The sequence below is a fragment of the Panulirus ornatus genome, chromosome 9, assembly GCF_036320965.1.
Source record: "Panulirus ornatus isolate Po-2019 chromosome 9, ASM3632096v1, whole genome shotgun sequence".
Taxonomy (NCBI): Eukaryota; Metazoa; Arthropoda; class Malacostraca; order Decapoda; family Palinuridae; genus Panulirus; species Panulirus ornatus.
The window spans coordinates 4,624,976-4,650,773 of NC_092232.1; the positions used below are offsets into that span (position 1 = coordinate 4,624,976).

Below are 25,798 nucleotides of genomic sequence, written 5' to 3' on the forward strand. Positions count from 1 at the left end.
GACCTAATGACACACTCGATTAATGAGGACCTAATCACACGTTCGATTAATGAGGACATAATCACACACTCGATTAATGAGGACATAATCACACACTCGATTAATGAGGACATAATCACACACTCGATTAATGAGGACCTACTCACACACTCGATTAATGAGGACCTAATCACACAATCCTGTGCCTCACTGCAGGTGTGTCCTTCATCCTGGACTGTGTTGAACCCAGCTGGGATAAGCCTCTGCCCCTCACCCCCCCCCCCTCTCCCCCATGCACACCAGACTTGTAAGGGTCAGGTCAAAGGTCGGGTTCATCATACCCAAGGGTCGTACCGTCATTGCTGCCAAGGATCGTATACCGTCGTGCTCAAGGATCGTATACCGTCGTGCTCAAAGATCGTATCGTCGTACTCAAGGATCGTACTGTCGTGCTCAAGGATCGTATACCGTCGTGCTCAAGGATCGTATACCGTCGTGCTCAAGGATTGTACCGTCGTACTCAAGGATCGTACCGTCTTACTCAAGGATCGTACTGTCGTGCTCAAGGATCGTACTGTCGTGCTCAAGGATCGTACCGTCGTGCTCAAGGATCGTACCGTCGTGCTCAAGGATCGTACCGTCTTACTCAAGGATCGTACCGTCGTGCTCAAGGATCGTACCGTCGTGCTCAAGGATCGTACCGTCTTACTCAAGGATCGTACCGTCGTGCTCAAGGATCGTACCGTCGTGCTCAAGGATCGTACCGTCGTGCTCAAGGATCATATACCGTCGTGCTCAAGGATCGTACCGTCGTGCTCAAGGATCGTACCGTCGTGCTCAAGGATCATATACCGTCGTGCTCAAGGATCGTACCGTCGTGCTCAAGGATCGTACGGTCGTGCTCAAGGATCATATACCGTCGTGCTCAAGGATCGTACCGTCGTGCTCAAGGATCGTACCGTCGTACTCAAGGATCGCGCCACCGCGTAGTTAAAAAGTCCCTAAACACCCACAGACTACCACCGGGTATCGAACCCTGGGTCGCGTGTCGACCCTGCCAAGCTGAGGACAGCCCACCAAGCCGAGGGGAAACAGATGACGAACGCACTCGTGAAATGACCAACTTTGGCAACGACTCAGACGAAACTGAAAGCTGGAGAGAGAGAGAGAGAGAGAGAGAGAGAGAGAGAGAGAGAGAGAGAGAGAGAGAGAGAGAGAGAGTTATATTCACTTTGTAACTCTGTTTCTTCCTTTCATTTCTCTCTCTCTCTCTCTCTCTCTCTCTCTCTCTCTCTCTCTCTCTCTCTCTCTCTCTCGACTACATCCTCCCTAACCATTCACGTCGTCCGTCCAGCCACGCCTGCCTCCTCCCCTGCTCATACACTCCCTTTTTCAGTCCCCTCCTCCCCCCCCCCCCCTCCCTCTCCCTCTCACCTTTTCACTCCCTCCTCGACCTATTCTTGCTCCCTTCTCTGAATCTTCCAGTACTCTCTCTACCCATTCCAGCCCAATCTCTACCTATTCCAACGACATTTCTACCTATTCCAGCCTCTCTCCACCTATTCAAACCCATTTCTACCTATTCCAACCCCTCTCCACCTATTCCAACTCACTTCTACCTATTCCAACCCCCTTTTCATCTATCCCAACCCCATTTCTACCTATTCCAGCCCTCTTTCCAGCTATCACAACCCCATCTCCTATTCCAGCCCTATCTCTACCCATTTCACCCCCCTTTCTCTACCTATTCCAACCCCTCTCTCCCCACTCTGACCCTCCTCATTAACATGACCCATGTTGAACACCTCAGCCCAGTCAGAATCCTCAGACCTTCCCACCTCCCATTTTCCTATTGTCCTCTTCCTTAAACCCCGTTTTCCTTTTGTACCGTCCCACCCTGCTCTCTGTTTTCCCTCCCTCTCCCTGCCTACTCAACCCCCCCTTCAACCTCCCTCTAGAGACACGCCCTTCCTCCGCCGCGCCCTTGAGGAGGCGCCCTTAATCCGCCCACTGGCACAGTCGCCTCGGTGTAGGGGGTCTGGACGGAGGCCAACAAAGACATTCTACAGTCCACACAACTGTTGTGTACACATGTGTATTGTTGTATTAACAGGTGTTGTATTCACAGGTGTTGTATTAACAGGTGTTGTATTAACATCTCGGAAGGGGCTCGTTGGCGGGCTGATGTGTGTGTGTGTGTGTGTGTGTGTGTGAGTGTGTGTGTGTGTGTGTGTGTGTGTTGTGCTGTTTTCCCTCCTCCTGTCTGCTTAATCCTCTTCCTGCTCTTACCCCCACCCCTCCCTCCTCCTCCTCCTCCTCCTCCTCCTCTTCCCCCTCCTCCCTCCTCCTCTTCCCCCTCCTCCCTCCTCCTCCCTCCTCCTCTCCCAGCCCACCTCCATCATCACACTCTTGCATCATCCTGCCGCCTGTGTCCACCACCAGAATGCCACACTTCTCGGCCTTAGACCACAGTGGCATACCTCCCTCCTTCATTCTTCCTTCATTCATACTTCATTCATTCTTCCTTCCTACATATTTCCTTCATTCATTCTTCCTTCATTCATACTTCCTTCCTTTATACTTCCTTCATTCATTCTTCCTTCCTTCATACTTCCTTCCTTCATACTTCTTTCATTCATTCTTGCTTCATTCATTGATACTTCATTCATCTTTCATTCGCAAACTTCCATCCTTCTTTCTTCCTTCCGTTGAATCTTGGGGTAGCATTCTCCGTCGTCCCCTTGTCTTCACTTGCTCCCCTCAGTTTGGAGGCTTCTGTATCCGGCCCATCGCCTCTCTCTCTCTCTCTCTCTCTCTCTCTCTCTCTCTCTCTCTCTCACACACACACACACACACACACACAACCTGGGAATCCTGTACACGCACCAGTGGGGGCGGGGGATGGGCAGGGGGTAGGGGAAGGGGAGGGAAGGGGTTGGGGATGGGTAAGGCACGAGCGGGGAGAGGGAAGGATGTGAGTTGGGAGAGAGAGAGAGAGAGAGAGAGAGAGAGAGAGAGAGAGAGAGAGAGAGAGAGAGAGAGAGAGAGAGAGAGACGGGGTGTAGGGTGGGGGTGTGGTGGGGGGGGAGACCACCCCCACAAGATCAATACTTGCCATTGGGAGCATCATAACTTCAGCCACCCAGCCCAGGTCACAAATCCACGAGGTGTTGACACACTGGCGAGGCTGTACATACTGACCACCACAACAAGATAGTAGTAAACCCCCCCCCCCCTCATCCTACCTTGAGACCTGGCTTGTGTTGACCAACGTGACCGTATTGACCACCGGGAGGTATTGATGACTGGCATGTGTTGGCCTACATCATCTGAGCCATGCTGTATTGTATTAACCACCTGGCCGGCAGTGACCGCTGAGTGATATTGTCCACTGGAATGTAATGATCTTACGACCGGTCACAAGCATGTATTGATCGCCATCATACACTGACCACCATCAATGCACAGTAACCATTACCAACAACAAATAGTGACCACCACCACCAACATATATTAATCACCACCACCAACATACATTTACCACCACCACCAACATATATTGACCACCACCACCAACATATATTGACCACCATCACCAACATATACTGACCACCATCACCAACATATACTGGCCCCCTCTCTAACAACACATACTGACCATTATCAACACAGGCTGGCCATCACCACCAGCACACATTGACCTTCAGAAACACATACTGACCACCACCCCAAACACACAATGACCTTCAGAAGCACATATTGACCACAACCAACACATACTGACCACCATCACCAACACATACTGACCACCATCACCAACACATACTGACCACCATCACCATCACATACTGACCACCATCACCAACACATACTGACCACCATCACCAACACATACTGACCACCATCACCATCACATACTGACCACCATCACCAACACATACTGACCACCATCACTATCACATACTGACCACCATCACCATCACATACTGACCACCATCACCAACACATACTGACCACCATCACCATCACATACTGACCACCACCACCATCACATACTGACCACCATCACCAACACATACTGACCACCATCACCATCACATACTGACCATCACCACCATCACATACTGACCATCACCACCATCACATACTGACCACCATCACCAACACATACTGACCACCATCACCATCACATACTGACCACCATCACCAACACATACTGACCATCACCATCATCATCATCACCAACACATACCCATTCCTGTGGAAGATCTACTTTATCAAACTCCGTCGTCAGCAGCCGTGGAGAAGCCGCGGCTGACTCAGCACCTGGCGCCCGCCCAACACCCACCCGCCCACACCGCCCACCCACCCATATCGCCCACCCCGGCCGCCCAGAGCAGCGCGGGCGGAAGCCAGAACACCTCATACTCTCCCCTGAGTGTCGAATATGGTATACAAGCCTCAATGTCGCACCTTAGGTCATCCACTGTCGCACCTCAGCTTCTTCACTGTCGCACGCCACCTCCCTTACTTTCGCACCTCAGTTTCTTCACTGTCGCACGCCACCTCTCTTACTGTCGCACCTCAGCTTCTTCACGGTCGCACTCCACCTCCGTTACTGTCGCACCTCCGCTTCTTCACGGTCGCACTCCACCTCCGTTACTGTCGCACCTCAGCTTCTTCACTGTCGCACTCCACCTCCCTTACTTTCGCACCTCAGCTTCTTCACTGTCGCACGCCACTTCCCTTACTATCGCACCTCACCTCCTCACTTCACTTTCCTACGTGTCGTACCTGGAGACGAGCGAGGGGAAACCCCTCTCCCTCCATCGCTGTGGTCAGGAACCAGTGATGTGCCACGCAGGAAGACCCCACCTCTGCCCTCCAGCAGTAGTCACTCTCAGCGTGACCTGGGTTCAGGAGGTGACGTCCCAGGTCAAGAAGGGGCGTGCCCTGGGATCAGGAAGTGATGTCCCAGGTCAAGAAGGGGACGCGTGTTTGGACCCCCCCGCCCAGCCCTCCACGCCTCGGGTCACAGCTGGCTGTCAGGGGGGCCAGGGGTGCTGGAGGGTACGGTCGCACCTCAGAGAGGCATGATGTACAATAATCGAAGATGGACAGCCCGTGTTCCATGCACTGTGCAGTGTCATGAGCGTCCCTGACTGATGTCTGCTAACACACACACACACACACACACACACACACACACACACACACACACAGAGTTAATTTGGCACTTCCCCTTATCTCTCTCTCTCTCTCTCTCTCTCTCTCTCCTCAGAGGCCATACAGAGCCACTGACAAATAGCCCGGGCCATCTTGCCACTGGGGTTGTGCAAGTAAGTATTTCCAGTTCACGCCTCACTTGGCAGTACCTTGGGGGCCCTCCCTGTCTCCCCCACACGTGACGCAGGTTGACGGATGGTCTCTCTCTCTCTCTCTCTCTCTCTCTCTCTCTCTCTCTCTCTCTCTCTCTCTCTCTCTCTCTCTCTCTCTTTCTCTTTACTTTGGAGGCTCCTCCAGCCAAGGACTGAAGTCCACGTCAAGGCCGGGCCTTAATTGAAATACGGAGAGATTATGAGAGAGAGAGAGAGAGAGAGAGAGAGAGAGAGAGAGAGAGAGAGAGAGAGAGAGAGAGAGAGAGAGGAAAAGAAGAAGAGACATGGGAAAATATATACGAATTTTGGACCGTGTGTGTGTGTGTGTGTGTGTGTGTGTGTGTGTGTGTGTGTGTTCAGGGACACAGGGAAGTCAGGATGACTCGAGGCCTTGGTGGACCTGAAGAAGGGCTCCTCCACCCTGATGTCGTGACCTGTGGCAGACGAGCGTACAGCACCTTGAGCACGACGGTACGACCCTTAAGCACGACGGTGCGACCCTTGAGCACGACAGTACGATCCTTGAGCCGTCACAGATAACAATATATATATATATCTTTTTTTTTTGCTTTGTCGCTGTCTCCCGCGTTTGCGAGGTAGCGCAAGGAAACAGACGAAAGAAATGGCCCAACCCACCCCCATACACATGTATATACATACGTCCACACACTCAAATATACATACCTACACAGCTTTCCATGGTTTACCCCAGACGCTTCACATGCCTTGATTCAATCCACTGACAGCACGTCAACCCCGGTATACCACATCGATCCAATTCACTCTATTCCTTGCCCTCCTTTCACCCTCCTGCATGTTCAGGCCCCGATCACACAAAATCTTTTTCACTCCATCTTTCCACCTCCAATTTGGTCTCCCACTTCTCGTTCCCTCCACCTCCGACACATATATCCTCTTGGTCAATCTTTCCTAACTCATTCTCTCCATGTGCCTAAACCATTTCAAAACACCCTCTTCTGCTCTCTCAACCACGCTCTTTTTATTTCCACACATCTCTCTTACCCTTACGTTACTTACTCGATCAAACCACCTCACACCACACATTGTCCTCAAACATCTCATTTCCAGCACATCCATCCTCCTGCGCACAACTCTATCCATAGCCCACGCCTCGCAACCATACAACATTGTTGGAACCACTATTCCTTCAAACATACCCATTTTTGCTTTCCGAGATAATGTTCTCGACTTCCACACATTCATCAAGGCTCCCAGGATTTTCGCCCCCTCCCCCACCCTATGATCCACTTCCGCTTCCATGGTTCCATCCGCTGCCAGATCCACTCCCAGATATCTAAAACACTTTACTTCCTCCAGTTTTGCTCCATTCAAACTTACCTCCCAATTGACTTGACCCTCAATCCTACTGTACCTAATAACCTTGCTCTTATTCACATTTACTCTTAACTTTCTTCTTTCACACACTTTACCAAACTCAGTCACCAGCTTCTGCAGTTTCTCACATGAATCAGCCACCAGCGCTGTATCATCAGCGAACAACAAATGACTCACTTCCCAAGCTCTCTCATCCCCAACAGACTTCATACTTGCCCCTCTTTCCAAAACTCTTGCATTTACCTCCCTAACAACCCCATCCATAAACAAATTAAACAACCATGGAGACATCACACACCCCTGCCGCAAACCTACAGTCATTGAGAACCAATCACTTTCCTCTCTTCCTACACGTACACATGCCTTACATCCTCGATAAAAACTTTTCACTGCTTCTAACAACTTGCCTCCCACACCATATATTCTTAATACCTTCCACAGAGCATCTCTATCAACTCTATCATATGCCTTCTCCAGATCCATAAATGCTACATACAAATCCATATATATATATATATATATATATATATATATATATATATATATATATATATATATATATATATATATATATAAATATATATATATAAAACAGGAAGGAGTTTACGAGTTCCAGCTCACCACTGGTCAGTTCAATCTTTCCCTGAGTCTTACCTAACAGCCATGACCTCCGACGACCTCTTCCGCGCCTTCGTCAGCGGCAAGAGAAGCGAACCCCGTGTCATTTCTTTTCCCCGGCCGGGTAAAGGATGGGTGGAGGGGGAGGGGGTGGGGTCCGTGTAGGCCCCGGTCATAGGTCCCTCCACCTCCCACTGGCCCGCAGGGAGGGCGGGGGTGTTTGCGGTCAAATCTTAGCGCGGGGGGTGGGGCGAGTTGGGGTGTGTGTGGTGGGGACGGTTACCAGACGGACCGAGGGAGCGACTTTGTCTCGTTGTTAAAGCTGGGGGGCGTGAGGTGAGGAGGGGAGAGAAGGAGGAGGAGGAGGGGTCTTACGCCACAGGTAATTGAGTCGTGACGGAGGGGCGGCAGTGCCTTAAAGGTGTAGGGAAGGAGCACCCTCACCCTCACAACCTCACCTCCCTCCTCCCACCGGACGGTGAGGTGGGTGGAGGTAGAGGGAGGGTCATGAGGAGGAGGGGGGGGGAGGAAGGAGGAGAGGTTATCAGGATGTAGGTGGGAAGGAGGAGAGGGGGAGGTTCGATCATGAGGATGTGGGAAGGAGGAAGATGGGGGGGGACGGACAGTCATGAGGAGGTATATGAGGAAGGAAGAGGGTATCATGATGAGGCGGGAGAGGTGGAGGGTCATGAGGGATGTTATGAGGAAGGGAAAGGGGTCATGATGAGGTGGTAAGGGCTTTTGCACGGTCATGAGGAGGTGTGAGGAAAGGTAAGAGTCTCTTATGATAAGGCGAGGGAGGTGGAGATGATGGTATGTCACCGGTACCGATGGTGGCGGGTGGGGAGGGGAGGGAGATGGATAACATCACGAACACATCAGGACTCTGACAACTCCAGGCAGAGGGCAGCAGCAATAGCGGAGGGCCACTGGACAGTGTGTCCAGGTTGGGGGTTGTAGACCCACACTCACGATGAGGACCACCTCACCTACTGGAGGGTAACAGTACACCACACCGTTCTAATTTACTCTTATCCCTTGCACACATCTTACATTCTCCTACATCTTCAAGGCCCCGATCGCTCAAAATCTGACACTCGCTCACCCTAACTCTAATTTGCCCTCTTTTTCAACCCCTTTATCTTCCCTCTGACCTCTTGCCGCTTCCTCTTATACATCTCAAAATCATTTACAATCCTTCTCTGTAATTACCGTCCAAACGCCTCTCTCTTCCGTTTCAACAGGAACTTTACTTCTTCATTCCACCGCTCTCTACCCTTTCTAATCCGCCCACCTCCCACCTTTCGCATGCCACACGCGTATCTCACACATGCCAGACTGCTTCCCTAAATACCTCCCATTCCTTACCCACTTCCCTTGCTTCATTCATTCTCGCTTTTTGCCATTCTACACCCAATCTCTCCTGGTATTTCTTCACAACTTTTTTTTTTCTCAAAGCTCACATACTCTCACAACTCTCTTCTCACCAACATTTTTTTCCTCTCTCTTTCAAAAACCTCTCCAAATCTTCACCCTCGCTTTCATAAGACAGTGACCAGACATCCCACCAGCTGCCCCTCTCAGCACATTTACATTCAAAAGTCTCTCTTTTACACGCCTATACATTAACATGTAATTCAATAATGGCCGGTGACCATTTAACTATTTCAAATAAGTATAGCTCAGAGTGTCCCTCTACTTTTCATTCGAACCCAGATCGTTTTTCAGCACACACGCAACTCCACAAGCTGTTCGCCATTTCCATCCCCGAATACCCAAAATGCCCGGCGATCATACCCTTAACTAACACGTCACTCACCTTGGCATTCAAATCACCCGGTCCCTGACATCAACGCTGCTGACACACTAAGCTGGCTCGCCATCAACCTTCAGTTTTCTACCCACATCTGCTTCAGGAGTAGCGCCGGAAGTGGATGAAGGCAAGCAAGCATGAATATGTACATGTCTATATATGTATATGACTGTATATATATATATATATATATATATATATATATATATATATATATATATATATATATATATATATGTGTGTGTGTGTGTGTGTGTGTGTGTGTGTGTGTGTGCCCTGGCGCTACCTCGCTGAGGCGGAAAACGGCGATCAAGTATAATAAAAAAAAATGAAATGACTAAATATAAACGTATATATACCAAGAAGAAATTCTGCAAGTGAAGCCACTCAAGACCTGCAAAGGTTAGGTTAAAACTGAATGTTAAACGTGAAATATGTACAAGCGGGACACTGCGGGTGTGGTGGCCTCCCCCCCTCCCTCCCGTCTGCCGTGTATGACAACTATCGTGCGTCTGGCAACACGACTTTCATTAGAGCTACTGCAGGGCTGTAAATCTCCGTCCAACACTCGCCACATTACAGCAGCCTCTATATTATTTTTTTTTTCATTTTGGAGTCGTATATTCCCCTCCCCATGCTTAGCCTCTTTCCTCCCACAGTGCGCTAATGTGTTGTATGTCTGTGTGTCCGTGCGTTTGGGGGGGTGGGGGGGTTGAGGGGGACAGCCAGCGCATGCGCACACGGTTCCGCCGTCGTACAACCTCTCTCTCTTGTATCGTATCTGGACGTTATTCGTCGTGGGGTCTACACAACCCAAGCTTAGGGCGTTGTTTGCGTTGGAGATCAGCGCTTGTGATTTTTTTTTTTTTTTTGCCTCCCCTGAAATGCCTACTTCGCCCTCCGCCGTCAGGTATAAGGCGCGGCGCGTGCCCACAGCAGTCGTAAGTTTTCTCCGACGCGACGTATGTATGTATGTTGGCCTGACGCGCCACGGCGTACGGTAACGGAGACCAGACTTCGATCATCGCACCGCCAGAGGGGAAGGGATCGAACCCCCCCGTACGTACGTCCACGGTCGGCCATCCTCGCAGCATAACTTGCGGCCTCATTTGCCATCCATCACCCTCGGGGTTTTAACGCGCGCAATTTGTTTTTTTTTTAGCCTCGTTCAGGCGCCGGCTGATGACGCAATCTGTCCCGTTTACGTCCCCTGTTATACCGCCCCTCCTCCTCCTCCTCCCCCTAGGCCTGGACACATCTCCCGGGCTAAATTAGGCAGTGGGTGGGGTGGGGTGGGGTGGGGTGGGTTGGGTTGGGGTGGACAGGCCACTCACACGCCCTAGTCATGACCACACACCAGGGCCGGTGGCAGGGGAGGAGCTGGGAGGCGGGGAGAGTCAGTCACCTGGACACTGGCCACTGACGCCACTTGTCCTCCTCTCCTCCTCCTCCTGCTCAAGTGCTACCCTCACCCTACTCTCAGAATCCCCAAGGCAACGCCAGCAGTTCGTCACTGTATTTACCACCAGCGTAATGTACCCCTCGACGACCAGACATTACAAGACACAATCGACCCTTCACGTACGTTGGTACGGGGTCGACATCACACACACACACACACACACACACACACTCGACGCCCCACATACGACGGCATGTGGGCAAGACATTACAGACACCAAAGGAGGGAAAAAAGAAGCAGAATATCAGAGAGCAGTGGCTCTGGGAACACACCCCCTCAGGGCGTGGTGTCTGACGTCATATCACGGGAATACCAGAGAGGCGGACGAGGCCAAACAGATCATGAGTTAAAGGGAGAGAAACAAGGTGGGGGTCATCGCTTATATATATATATATATATATATATATATATATATATATATATATATATATATATATATATATATATATATATTTTTCTTTTTTTTTTTTTTTTTGCTTTGTCGCTGTCTCCCGCGTTTGCAACGTAGCGCAAGGAAACAGACGAAAGAAATGGCCCAACCCACCCCCATACACATGCCTTGATTCAATCCACTGACAGCACGTCAACCCCGGTATACCACATCGCTCCAATTCACTCTATTCTTTGCCCTCCTTTCACCCTCCTGCATGTTCAGGCCCCGATCACTCAAAATCTTTTTCACTCCATCTTTCCACCTCCAATTTGGTCTCCCTCTTCTCCTCGTTCCCTCCACCTCCGACACATATATCCTCTTGGTCAATCTTTCCTCACTCATTCTCTCCATGTGACCAAACCATTTCAAAACACCCTCTTCTGCTCTCTCAACCACGCTCTTTTTATTTCCACACATCTCTCTTACCCTTACGTTACTTACTCGATCAAACCACCTCACACCACACATTGTCCTCAAACATCTCATTTCCAGCACATCCATCCTCCTGCGCACAACTCTATCCATAGTCCACGCCTCGCAACCATACAACATTGTTGGAACCACTATTCCTTCAAACATACCCATTTTTGCTTTCCGAGATAATGTTCTCGACTTCCACACATTCGTCAAGGCTCCCAGAATTTTCGCCCCCTCCCCCACCCTATGATCCACTTCCGCTTCCATGGTTCCATCCGCTGCCAGATCCACTCCCAGATATCTAAAACACTTCACTTCCTCCAGTTTTTCTCCATTCAAACTCACCTCCCAATTGAATTGACCCTCAACCCTACTGTACCTAATAACCTTGCTCTTATTCACATTTACTCTTAACTTTCTTCTTTCACACACTTTACCAAACTCAGTCACCAGCTTCTGCAGTTTCTCACATGAATCAGCCACCAGCGCTGTATCATCAGCGAACAACAACTGACTCACTTCCCAAGCTCTCTCATCCCCAACATATATATATATATATATATATATATATATATATATATATATATATATATATATATATATATATATATATATATTATCCCTGGGGATAGGGGAGAAAGAATACTTCCCACGTATTCCCTGCGAGTCGTAGAAGGCGACTAAAAGGGGAGGGAGCGGGGGGCTGGAAATTCTCCCCTCCAATCATTTTTTATTTTTCAAGGACAGAGAAGGGGGCCAAGTGAGGATATTCCCTCTAAGGCTTAGTCCTCTCTTCTTAACAGTACCTCACTAATACGGGAAATGGCGAATATGTATGGAAAAAAAAGAAATATATATATATATATATATATATATATATATATATATATATATATATATATATATATATATATATATATATATATATATATTTCTTTCAAACTATTCGCCATTTCCCGCATTAGCGAGGTAGCGTTAAGAACAGAGGACTGGGCCTTGAGGGAATACCCTCACCTGGCCCAATTCTCTGTTCCTTCTTTTGGAAAATTAAAAAAAAAAACGAGAGGGGAGGATTTCCAGCCCCCCGCTCCCTCCCCTTTTAGTCGCCTTCTACGACACGCAGGGAATACGTGGGAAGTATTCTTTCTCCCCTATCCCCAGGGATATATATATATATATATATATATATATATATATATATATATATATATATATATATATAGCACTTGACACAGCAGATTCATCACAGTATGCTACACCCTAACATGTCTCATCTGTGTAGATGGGCCATTATCCAATGGTTTCCTCTGTAGACACAGACTCCAGCAGGAGAAACAGCAAAACAAAACAAGACACACAAAATACATACATACATACACACATACATACATACATACATACATACATACATACATACATACATACATACATACATAAATACATCCATACATCATACATACATCCATACATACAATCATACATACATACATACATACATACATACATACATACATACATACATATACATACATGTACAGACATACACACAAACAAACAAACACACACACACACACACACACACACACATAATACTGATGAGCCCCGCATTATGTTATTTTCCAATTCTGAAACGAAATTCATTTTAGCGTTAGAAAAAAAAATACTTAGAACGCTGGAATTTTTGTCAATTTTTACTTTATGTGAACGTATGTTCTTTAAACTCTCATCACACAAGGCACTCAACAGGGTACTGAATAATATCGGTGTGGAGAGTCAAAGCTATTCTTTTTCCCCCTCTCCAATAATGAGTTGTGTTATTAAACGGTTTTGTAATAATCACACATTTTAATATCTTATTCGTATCGCTAAGTATCGATAAGTATCGCTAAGTATCGTCCGTCCCTTGCTAATATTTCAGACGATGTTATTTCAGTTCAGTAAACGTCCATTATGATCATATATTCCAAAGTTCAAACGTAAAAAAGAGTCTTGGCCTAACTGGTTCTTATATCCCTCTTTTCAATACATAAATTTCTCTACACAATCTCGCACTGCGGACAGACTCTACCGCGTCGAAATAAACGCATGTGGTATCCTAACGCGTCGAAATAAACGCATGTGGGATCGAAATGTGTCTCTGTTCTCTGGTACACAACCCTGACCTCCCAAACCATCGTAAGGTATACGTAAGGTAGGTAAGGTCCAACTGGTACCAATTATTGCACATCAATTGATTTCGTCCTGAATAAAAAAAAAAAATCTCTTCACCTTTTTAAAAACACGTATCTAAAATTCCTTTTGTCTTCCCTCTCTGTGTATATTGATCCGTCCATGTCAAACAACACCTCCACTCACGAGCACTGGGGTTCCACTTCATGGCACGAAACTGCCACATAACCCACGCCACAAAACCGTATTCACGTCTCTTCTATTTAAATGGCAAATGTCAGAAATGGACCATCAAGAAAGAATACGAGAATTAGGACATTTTTCTGATCATTTTTCTTTTTCCTACGATATCTCGATCCATTTGCAAGTAAAGAAATATCACTAACTTACAAAACCAACGAAGATGAATGGTTGTTATGTCTTAGCGTTACTAGTTTTACGTCAAGTAAGACCAGGCACTCGGGGAGCAGGACTGTACTGATGACATCACCTCTCTTGTGGGCTATATTGCTCTGAGGTGCGAGCCTTCGCCAGCGTACGAGCACACACAGCGGGCCACGAGGAAGATCCAGTCACTACTCCTCACCTTGATTACGATGATGGTGATCGCTGTAAACACGCCAGTGTGTGTGTGTGCGTGCGTGTGTGTGTGCGTGCGTGCGTGTGTGTGTGTGTGTGTGTGTGTGTGTGTGTGCGTGCGTGGTGTGTGTGTGTGTGTGTGTGTGTAACCCTAACACGTTCGTTAGCTACTTGGTGAAGTCCGAAGCTTGGGCTGTATGTACAGCGAGGTTTCGGATGCTTGGCTTCTCCCCGGGGCGAGACGTGGTCCCGTTACGTTAACACACATACATTAACTGGACTGTACGGACGTACGTACGTGTGTGCGTGTTCGTGAACACTTCTCTAATGTAAACTGTTGCCACTTGCATACATGCTATTACACACACACACACACACACACACACATACACACACACACACACGTATACATACGTCTCATACACGGAGACGCGCATACACGTAGAATGACTTAAGTTTGTGGTTAGTACAGAAAGCATACATAAATACGAGATGGTGTATGATAACAGAGAATGGTCAAGGGATGTAGGAGGGGGGGGGGCCAAGAATGTAAACCTCCTCCCCCACCGCTCACCTCCCCAGTACTGTACAAATAGGTAATTACATGTACCGTACATATATACTTCCGGATGAGACTCGAGCACACTGGGGAGAAACCACACACACACACACACACACACACACACACACACACACACACACACACCACACACACACCAAAAAAAAACACCCGTTTTCATGGGCATATCTGATTCTCCACATCTGTGTACACACGAGGCCAGAATTCTGTCTTAAGAGCCAACCAGATCGCCTCACAGATCCACACGCGAGATTACACAACAAACATCTGTTGGGTAAACAACCTCAGCCCACAGGGTATATTCAGAGGGACGGACGTAGCGAGAGCAACAGAGGCGGCTACTGGCTTATGCATCCCCGCCCTCCCGCCGTTGGGCGGCGGGAGGGCGGGGGCTTGATGGTAAACAAGGAGAAGCGGAGGAAGGCCGCAACTGCCCTGGTTGGTGGCCGTGTGTGGGTGTTGCTACACACGACCACAAATTAGCTCAAACCCCCGGCAGGCGACGTGAGACTTAGTACAGGGCACGGGAGGGAGGGAGAGGACGAGGCGAGGATGGGCCTGGGGAGAGGAGGGCGAACGGGAGGTCAGGAAAGAGGAGGGGGAGGAGGAGGAGGAGTGAGAGCAGTGGGGAAGAGGAAAAGAAAGGCGAGAGGAACCACAGAGGGTTACAGAAAGGGTGAGGAGAGTGAAGACAAGGGAGTAGCACGGAGGAGGAGGAGGAAGAGGAGGAGGAGGAGGAGGAGGATGGGGATACCCGTTGTGCAGGCAGGGAGATGGTGGTGATCACGTAGCAACAATAGCTTTACACCCTGCAGCTCCCTAAGCACAGTTCTTGTTTAATTACTTGAATAATTTGTCGTGTGTGTGTGTTGTGTGTGCGTGTATTCTGGCGCAGGGCCAGGTCATGTTGGGTCTTGCCTGCCGTCTGCTACGCGCACGACTACACACACACACACACGTATACATAAATATTCATGCATGCATACACAGACGGGAAGACAGAGAAGAGAGGGGGGTCACCTCCCCGCCCTCCAGCACGCCAGAGGATCCGGTCCGTCGTGATCGTGCCTCCTCCTGCATCACAAACAGAGCCGGACTGAGCGCACGGGAGGTGGTGTAGGTGATGTGCAGGTGACGACACCGCACATCCCATGCCGCCTCATAACGCCAGTACTCCTCACCACAGAGGTGAGGAGTACACCCACTACGGACGTGGGGGAGTACCACGAGACTCCTCCATCACCCACAGCTCACACATGCGCCATCCACACACCCACCCAGCACGACGCACATCACAGACGTGTAGGGGGGCGGAAGCGACCGTAGTTCCTCACTCCACCAAGCTTCCCGGAGTCGCTCTGGACGATATACTAAGCTGGAAGGAACACGTCAGTCAGTACCATCATCATCAAACCCTCCAGCTGTCGTTTTTACATTCTTCGACGACTCAACAACCCGGGACCTTATGCACATGAACTCAGAGTTGTTGTTGTTTGAGATTAAACCTCCCTACAACTCAGGAGGTGTGGACCCTGTGCTCTAGGGCGGCCCCCGCCAGTGGTAAGGGACCTAAGCACTAGGACCTAAGGGAGGGGATGTTAACCCACCCGGCCCCCACGAGAGCCAGGCTCCCTCTGGTGAAGTCAAGAACAACATCTACGTAACTTTCATGCTTCCCTAAGTCCACGTATGCCTGCCTCCCTCCCTCCTCTGGTGTTCATCCTTCCCCTCGACACAACAGCGGCTGCTGGAAATGCCTTAAAGAATATGACTTGCAAGCTGATACTTGGTCCCTCTTACACCATTTATCAAGCGCCTCTCAACACACACTGATCCTCCCTCCCCACTCTCTCCAGCCATCACCTGGACCTCGCGTGACACTTCGGAAATAAGGTACTGCATCATCCCCGCCACCATCATTCCCGGCCACCGCAGATCCATCGTCCCATGGGTTGCAGGTCGACACCAAAGCTGCATATTGAGCCTATCCCAAGCATCGTAGTACAGACCGCTACAAGAACAGCCACCATCCCCACCAATGTTTACATCATCAAACATTATTCATTACAAATTAACTTCCACGTTTAAAGTTCTTCTTTTTAGTACCTTTGTGCTGTACGGATTTTCTCTGTATATTTCTTAATTTAGCAACAGTTCATTCAACAAAATCTTAATTATTATCATTATTATTATCTTAATCATAATCATTATTGCTATCACTATTATCATCATCATTATCATCATTATTTTTATCATTATCATTATTATTATTATTATCATCATTATCATTAATATTATTATTATTATTACTATTATTATTATTACTATTACCATTATTGCACATTCACAAACGTACACACACACACACACACACACACACACACATATATATATATATATATATATATATATATATATATATATATATATATATATATATATACAATGGCATGTATAGTCACTTGTTTACCAAATGGCATCCTAGCTAAATCTTTTCGTTGTATATCAACTGACTGTTATATTTCTTTCCCGTGTCTCCCCTCATGATGTGATTATTACACGAAAATGCACTTGGGAACTTACAGTGTTTCGTTTTCCCAGTGGACTCATAGGAATATACTTGATCACGCGCAAAATGGTGATCCTTTCCTATATATATATATTTATATATATATATATATATATATATATATATATATATATATATATATATATATATATATATATATATATATATCCGAGATATAACCTAAGAGACAGTTTCAAGTGAAACCACACAACTCAGTCTTCACTTGCAACCTAATGCAATCCCAAGGTGGTATTGAGTGCGTGGACACACTCACGGTGGCCTTGACATCTCTCTCCCTGTAGGGAGGGAGGGAGGGAGGGAGGGAGGGTGGCGGGGAGGGAGAGTCTAACGATTTTAGCGAGGCACTTCCGACATGTTAAGTCCATCTGTTGATATTCACTTAAACTCCCTTTATTCACCTATACAGAATCTTTACCCCCTCTGAGGACGACCTCACGACCCTTACTCCCTCTGAGCTCGACCTCACGACCATTAAGTACGACCTCACTGCTCATGGATCGTGATCAAGCGTCGTTCCGTCGTGCTCAGGGGTCCTTCCGTCGTAATCGTTCGTGTTGGCGTGCTCACAGGTCGTGGCCAAGCGTCGTCCCGTCGTGCTGAGGGGTCGTCCCGTCGTCCTCAACGGTCGGTCGTGTTGTCGTGCTAACAGCGTCCTGTTGAACTATTACCACAAACTGCTGCTCTGGGCTACCGGTGTAAACTGCCGTTCCCCCAGACCTGCTGTGGACCATTGCTGTGAGTTATGGCTTACGAGAGGCGGGTCGGATTTGTTGGTGAGCATTGTTGGCGAGATATATCGGGGCGCCGGGTCCTCCAGCCAAACTTGTCGCGCCGCTGGGTCCTCAGGGCAACCTGTCGCGCCGCCGGGTCCTCCAGTCAAACCTGTCGCACCGCCGGGTCCTACAGCCAAACCTGTCGCGCCGCCGGGTCCTTAAGCCAAACCAGTCGCGCCGCCGGGTCCTCCAGCCAAACCTGTCGCGCCGCCGGGTCCTCCAGTCAAACCTGTCGCATCGCCGGGTCCTCCAGTCAAACCTGTCGCACCGCCGGGTCCTACAGCCAAACCTGTCACGCCGCCGGGTCCTTAAGCCAAACCAGTCGCGCCGCCGGGTCCTCCAGTCAAACCTGTCGCATCGCCGGGTCCTCAGGGCAAACCTGTCGCATCGCTGGGTCCTCCAGTCAAACCTGTCGCACCGCCGGGTCCTCAGCCCCACCTGTCGCACCCGGTAAATCGAAAACTTGCAGCCTTAGTGGGAAATGACCCGCAGCCACCTGCCCTTAACATACGCTCACTCCTCACTTGTTACCCTCAGGTTCGCAGGGTACCCGGGCGCAGTCAACGATAAGCGACAGACTACATCATTTTTCGTAATTTTAGTCGTCAACACACCAAACTGTACCATGAAAATGCAGGAGACATAAGAAGAGGCACATTTGCTCTTCGCGTTTTGTTTGATCTAAACTGACCTATCTGAGGAATTACCGCAAAATGAAATATCTAGAGTAAACGTAACTGTAATCTACGTAAAACCAACGTAGCAGACACGAAAGAAATGTCACTTAACCGTCGAATCGTATTACGTCACTAACCCGACATTGCGTGAGGCACGCTGGTTCGTGGATGTAGGGACACAGGGGAACACAGTTACAACCTCTTCCCCGCCACTTCACTTCACCTTTCTGACTAATCTCTTTTTGTTACCCTTGCTGGCCACAAAAACAAAAAAAAATGTTGGAGAGGAAAAGTGTCTGCTGCCATCTAGGGTACTTCAAGCCAGCAGCAGGAGGAGGAAGAAGAAGTGGAGGAGGAGAAGGAGGAGAAACTCAACGAGTTCTAGCAGGCGTCCAGGCGAACAGAGAAGAAATTCAGAAGTACTGAACTCATGTCCCACATATTTTACTGCCAGAGTTTCCCCAGCCACGAAGGAGCGGGTGGGGTAGGGGACGCCTCCTCGCCTGGTGTACTCTCCTGTGCTCCTCTGTGTCCACTGGTGACGGAGGGAGAGTGCCATGGCTGTCTGTGTCCTGTTGTGACAGAGAGCCAGTACCACAGCCCTGTATGTTCACTGGTGACAAAGGGCCAGTACCACAGTGCTCTGTGTCCACTGGTAACAAAGACCCTGTGCCACAGACTGTCGCGTGCTCCTTCAGATTCACGGTCCTCATGAAAGCGAATCATGGGAGCTTTTCTGACGAGGTGTCTGCAGAGGGTGAGGCTTCCCTGGCGACCACGAGGGTTCCGCAGGGAGATAATTACGACGGCGGTGCGATAAGTTTGTGGTCACACGCACCTCTCGCTGGGTCAAGGTAACGATTCATGGACGCAAGGAGACACGAGGAACTTCCTGGCGTGTTCAGGACTTCGATGATACGGCGCGTTGGTCCTCCGCTAGACTTGTGGCCAAGGTATTACATCCATCAGGCCCCTGGCTACCTACCAGCCAATCCTGACGTTGGTGATCACCTCGCCTGCGATTCGACAACTTTTTTTCCTCCAACCTGTCGCGCCGGGTCCTCGGGCCAACCTGTCGCGCCGGGTCCTCGGGCCAACCTGTCGCTCCGGGTCCTCGGGCCAACCTGTCGCACTGGGTCCTCGAGCCAAACTATCACACTGGGTCCTCAGGCCAACCTGTCGCGCCGGGTCCTCAGGCCCAACCTGTCACACAGTGTTTTCAGGCCAACCTGGTGTCCTCCGTTCGACTCCCACCACCTCCCTTCTCTCTCTCTCTCTCTCTCTCTCTCTCTCTCTCTCTCTCTCTCTCTCTCTCTCTCTCTCTCTCTCTCTTACACACACACACACACACACACAAATGCAAGACGAGACCTTGGGGAATACTTCTGGGGCTCGAGGTCTGTCCTGCATAACGTAATACAAAGACAGAGAAAGCACCCCGCTCCCCCATCATCCCACGCCCCCCCCCCCCCCCCTGCACCTCACACTGAGCACTGCATGGCAGACCGGTACAGGACGGGAACCAAACACACCAACAACAACTGACGGAAGAGAACGATTCATAGAGAATCAATCGTGATCACTAATTACCATCGCTACGTGGAGTAACTGAAGACAATTAGGGGTGACTATAGGGGGCGTTGGGACGTCCAGGTGTGTTGAGGTAGAGAAGCCATGTCCTACACGTCCTTCCTATGATCTCCCACTTTACGATCAATTAAGGGGGTAGTGCGATGGCAACACACCTTTTGTCCCTTTAACTGAACAGGAAGAAAAAATGACAGGTGGTTGATGGAGCCTCTGTTACTGTGGGCGAGTCAAAGGGCAACCAAGAGCCGAGAGAGGGTGAGTGGTGGACACACTAGACTGGACGACAATATAAAAGCTGATAGTGAGTCTTGCTTCATCAGTCCCTCATACATAGCGTCGGCAGGCGAGTATATGTGTGTGTGTGTGTGTGTGTGTGTGTGGGGCCAGGGGGAAATGCATGACTCCCTCTATCGGCAGCACGAGCGATCGCATGATTTCCAAAAAAGAGAAACTTTACAGAATACGTGGCTCAATACCTTTTACTTTCCCCCTCTTAATATCCATAACTCAGACAGCAAGTTGGGTCTGCAGCCAGCGGTGGGGTGGGTGGGGGGTTTTTAATGGCTATAATTAAACTCGAATTCTCCCTTCACTCAAAAAAAAGGGACAAAAATTCGTTTGCGCGCCAAATGGCCTGGACGTATCGACCGTTGCCAGACGTCGCCGGCAGCGGAAAGTTGACGACAAGACCTCAGTTGTCGCGGGAGGAGCGCAAGGCTGACTTATGAATGGAGGGAACGGTGGGAGGAGGCGGCAGGGCGCGCCACGGACGAGGGAAATTCACTCACTGTCAATTTGTCAGCGAGCGACCAGGGAAGCTCCCGAGATTTCTAATTCCAGTCACATCGACCCCACCTCCAGACGCACAGCATTACCTGGTTTTGTTGAATTTACTTAAAGGCCACTAAAATCTGAAGTTATCTCGACCCCGATCCTTGTATAAAGCATCCCAGCAGGGACTGGGACCTTCTTATACACCCAGGGAGGGACTGGGACCTTCTTATGCACCCAGGGAGGGACTGGGACCTTCTTATGCACCCAGGGAGGGACTGGGGCCGTCATGTACACCCAGGGAGGGACTGGGACCGTCATGTACACCCAGGGAGGGACTGGGACCTTCTTATACACCCAGGGAGGGACTGGGACCGTCATGTACACCCAGGGAGGGACTGGGACCTTCTTATGCACCCAGGGAGGGATTGGGACCTTCATATACATCCAGGGAGGGACTGGGACTTTCATATACACCCAGGGAGGGACTGGGACCTTCGGAGATTTTAATTATGGTGTGGTTAGGTCCATCAACTCCCGGGGTCACTGAAGGTCCTCAAGGTCAAGTTGTGACCACCATCCGGATGAACCCTTCGTAAGACCTTCTACAGGTGTTAGAGATGATTCTCAGACCACATACCCCTCTCATTATGGCCGGGTTCTGCTAGAGCCCCTGGGGGAACTTAGCTAAAGACGCTTGAGACGAGAGGGCTAACCCGCTAGACAAACTCAAACGCCCAGAAGAAATCGACCAGTGCTACACAAATACCTTTAACAATAGGAACTACATCGCTCAGTCTGGCTGGACCGAACCTACCGTAGGTGGAGACACCGGTGTCTGGGCAACACAGTTCAGTGTAGATCCTCAGCGTCTGAGCGAATATCTTTCTTCCTGAACCTCAATAAACGAAGGAAACCTTTTGTTCCCCAGTTCGTTCGTCCCTGCTCACGCCCCCACATGCCTGAGTATCTTACCTCCCTTGATGGCATCCAGCACGACCCACCTGGCTGACAAGGTGGCTGAGTTATACGAGTCTGGGTCAGTCAGAACGCTAAGCAACATCCACACGACGCTCAGGAAATTCATTAAGACCTGCCTCACGCGGCGGCGGAATATACGAGCCACACACCGTGTCCTGATTCTGACGCATCTCGTATTACTTGTTTTCCCCCTATTGTGCCACTGGAATTATGGCCAGGAGGACCTTCTCTTCTCTCTACTATAAATCACGAGCGTCGTCATGCGAGAGCCGAGCGACCCATGGCTTCCCGTCTCACTATTATTATTGGCCGCTCGAGACTGGCGACGCTGTGTTTACGTGTGACGTCATGCTAGGGGGGGGAGGGGAAGTCCTGACGTCATAGCCCAAGGCCATGGCGAAAATAGCAACCGGGCGACCGCTCTCTGTTTCCCACCCCCACCCACCCCCAGACGTACGGCTGTGTGATCATTCTCGTGAGAGAGAGAGAGAGAGAGAGAGAGAGAGAGAGAGAGAGAGAGAGAGAGAGAGAGAGAGAGAGAGGTCGGCCGCCGGCAGCAGCAGCAGGAGCTACGCCCCCAACCCTCCTCCTTCACCGGTAACGTAAGTCTCCCTGGACGAGAACAATGCCAATGGACTTTTTCCGTGGATTAGATTTTACACACAAAAAACAAAAACAAAAATTATAATGAACGGAAACAAAATAAAGAGAGGCACTTGGAAGAGGTGTATAAGGAGGAGGAGGAGGAGGAGGAGGTGGTGGGTGTCTGCCATCAATGACAGCAAGACGCATGGTGTGTAGGTGTGTGTGTGTGTGTGTGGAGAGAGAGAGAGAGAGAGAGAGAGAGAGAGAGAGATGGCTAGAGTGGCACATTAGCTTTAAGAGAAGAGGGGAAGCTGTCTCAGACCCGTGTGTCTGGAGGCAAGCACACACACACACACACACACACACACACACACACACACACACACACACACACACAGGAGTGTAGTGTAGCCAGCAATGTTCAGTCAGTCGGGTATTCAGTCAGTCAGTCAGGTATTCAGTCAATCAGTCAGTCAGGTATTCAGTCAGTCAGTCAGCGAGAGGTCGAGGTAATTCATTACCTACCTCAGAACCAACGGGCCCTGAGAAGGGGGGTTGAGGGGTTATGGGTTACAGACCCGGCCGTCCCTAGCATGGCCAGTCCTCGTCCGCTGCTGTGTTAAGCTCCCTTCGTGTACCCAGGCCACCGGGCAAACAAAGCAAGTCCTCCAGGGCTCCTGTCTCAAGCCTGATTAATATGTCCAGGGCCGTCCCCCTCCCTAACACAGCCAGCTACCCCTGGGTTCCTGTGTTAAGCCGTCACCCTCAACATAGCCAGGCCTCCTTAACTCCTGTGTTAAGCCAGATTCATACACAACGGGGCGTTCCCCCCCTCAACACAGCCAGCCCTCCCCACAAACCCTGCTCCGCTGGCCTGATAACACGACCAGTATACAGCGGGTCCTCACTCCTGACGGGGGAGGACCTCCACTCCGGGATTACCACAAGATGCCCCCCCCCTGGTCTCGGCCGACGACCCTCCCTCGCGTCGTCAGGAGGGGCTTCTCCTGTCGTGATGGCCAACTCCCCCTGTCGGTACGACTCGCGAAATACGGGAGAACTCGCGAAATGTGGGGAACTCCAGAAATATGGGAGATTCGCAAAACATGGGATGTTTTCATTTTTCGCGATGTACGATACTGCTTATGTGACATTATTATCATTATTCTTATTATCATTATCATTATTATCATTATTGCAATTATTAATAATCATTACTATTTTATCATTATTATCATTATTATTATTATTATTATTATTATTATTATTATTATTATTATTATCATTATCATCATCATTATTATTATCATTATCATTATCATTATTTTCATTATCATTATTATTATTATTTTATTATTATTATCATCATTATTATTATTATTATTATTATTATTATCATTATTATTATTATTATTATAATTATTATTATTATTATTATTATTATTATTATTATTATTATTATCATCATTATTATTATTATTATTATTATTATTATCATTATTATTATTATTATTATTATTATTATTATTATTATTATTATTATTATCATCATCATCATTATTATTATTATTATTATTATTATTATCATTATCATTATTATTATTATTATTATTATTATCATCATTATTATTATTATTATTATTATTATTATTATTATTATTATCATTATTATTATTATTATTATTATTATTATTATTATTATCATCCCAGGATTCCTTTTACAGGCCTCCTGCAGCTTCGGGGCTGCCTGCGCTCCACGCAGGAGCAGGGAATCGACAGCCTCTTATGAGAGAGAAAGTCCTTGACCAGACTGTGCTGATTTCGCTCCCTCGCTGAGTGACACAGCCTCACCGAGGGCGACTGCCCCTCTCGCTGTAACCTCTTAAAGGCAGAGTCCGGTAACACCTCTCACGTAGATATGTATGCACTGGGTGACACGTGGACAGTTTTCTATCCCATTTCCGTGGTGATGCGGAGGGAAGACTCATAGAAAAAGATTTACTTTTCCCCGTTTGCCATCGTCTGTTACCCCGATGGAGTGAGGCAGGGGCGTGAGGGAGGTCGTCGGGTAAGGGCGTAGGACCCCAGGGCCTGGGGACGTCGGGGGCCGGGCGCCAGTCGGTAAGTTTGACGACCCATGTGACGGAAAGGGGGAGGAGGGCCAGGGGCGCTGAGGGGGGGGGGGGGGAGGAGAAAGACCTTGGCCTCCTCCTCCTCCTCCTCCTCCTCCTGAAGCTGTCGAAGGTGACGACGAAGTGTGGCGGACTGGTCGATGCTGGTGAGGGAGGGTGGGACGCCCTGGCGATGGACCGAGGGAGGGGCGGAGGTGGTGAAGGAGAGAGAGAGAGAGAGAGAGAGAGAGAGAGAGAGAGAGAGAGAGAGAGAGAGAGAGAGAGAGAGAGAGAGAGAGAGAGCCAGCCGTACCACCCTGGGCATCCTAATTGTTCCTAAGACTTCACCAGCTGGGACAGCTATGGCGGGAGGAGAAAAAAAGTATAGAGAGGTCAGGAGCTATTGATGGTGTGGCCCGGTGCACCAGACAATATTTACCCGGGCGTGGGGCCAGGAGAAGTGAGGTTGTGGAGGGTTAGACTTCCTGGTCTGTGACGCAATTTCCTGGATGATTAGCGGGAAGACTCCCAGGGGGAGGTGGTCGAGCTAGGTCCGGCGGGAGGAACTACTGAGTATGTTCCTCACCAGCAGGAGTGTGGTACGAGGGGAGGTCGACCACCAGAGCCAACTTGACCAGCGAGGAAGGTGGTCCGGCACAGGGTTTGCCTGTTGGCTACACACACACACACACACACACACACACACACTCCGGCAGGTAGTGCCTCACAGCGCCTTCTGCAGGAGGAACAACCGGGCACATCAGAGCCTCTACATCATCCAGTCGCCACGGATTGCGCACCGCCACGGGTAAGTAAGTCTCCACGCCCCCGGACGGCTTAGCCACGAAGCTCTACTGTTTAAACTGACGATAAAAGGAACCGATTATATCATCAATGATATTCAACGGCGCTAGCAGCAACCACTCACACGCCAGC

The 25,798-nt window shown here is 49.2% G+C and overlaps 1 protein-coding gene across 5 annotated transcripts in view; it reads right to left on the reverse strand.

The window, feature by feature from the left end:
- Nucleotides 1–25,798, reverse strand: part of sff (sugar-free frosting) — a 337,418-nt gene that overhangs the window by 125,448 nt on the left and 186,172 nt on the right. Inside the window, exon 1 of one of the 5 annotated variants that reach the window (XM_071664559.1) lies at nt 4,774–4,824. The exons of the other annotated variants lie outside the window; for them this stretch is intronic. Within the exon in view, the coding sequence (XP_071520660.1) occupies nt 4,774–4,809 (36 nt within the window). The 5' untranslated portion in view covers nt 4,810–4,824. Of the gene's footprint in view, nt 1–4,773; nt 4,825–25,798 lie in introns of those variants that run through there. 5 annotated transcript variants of the gene reach the window in all.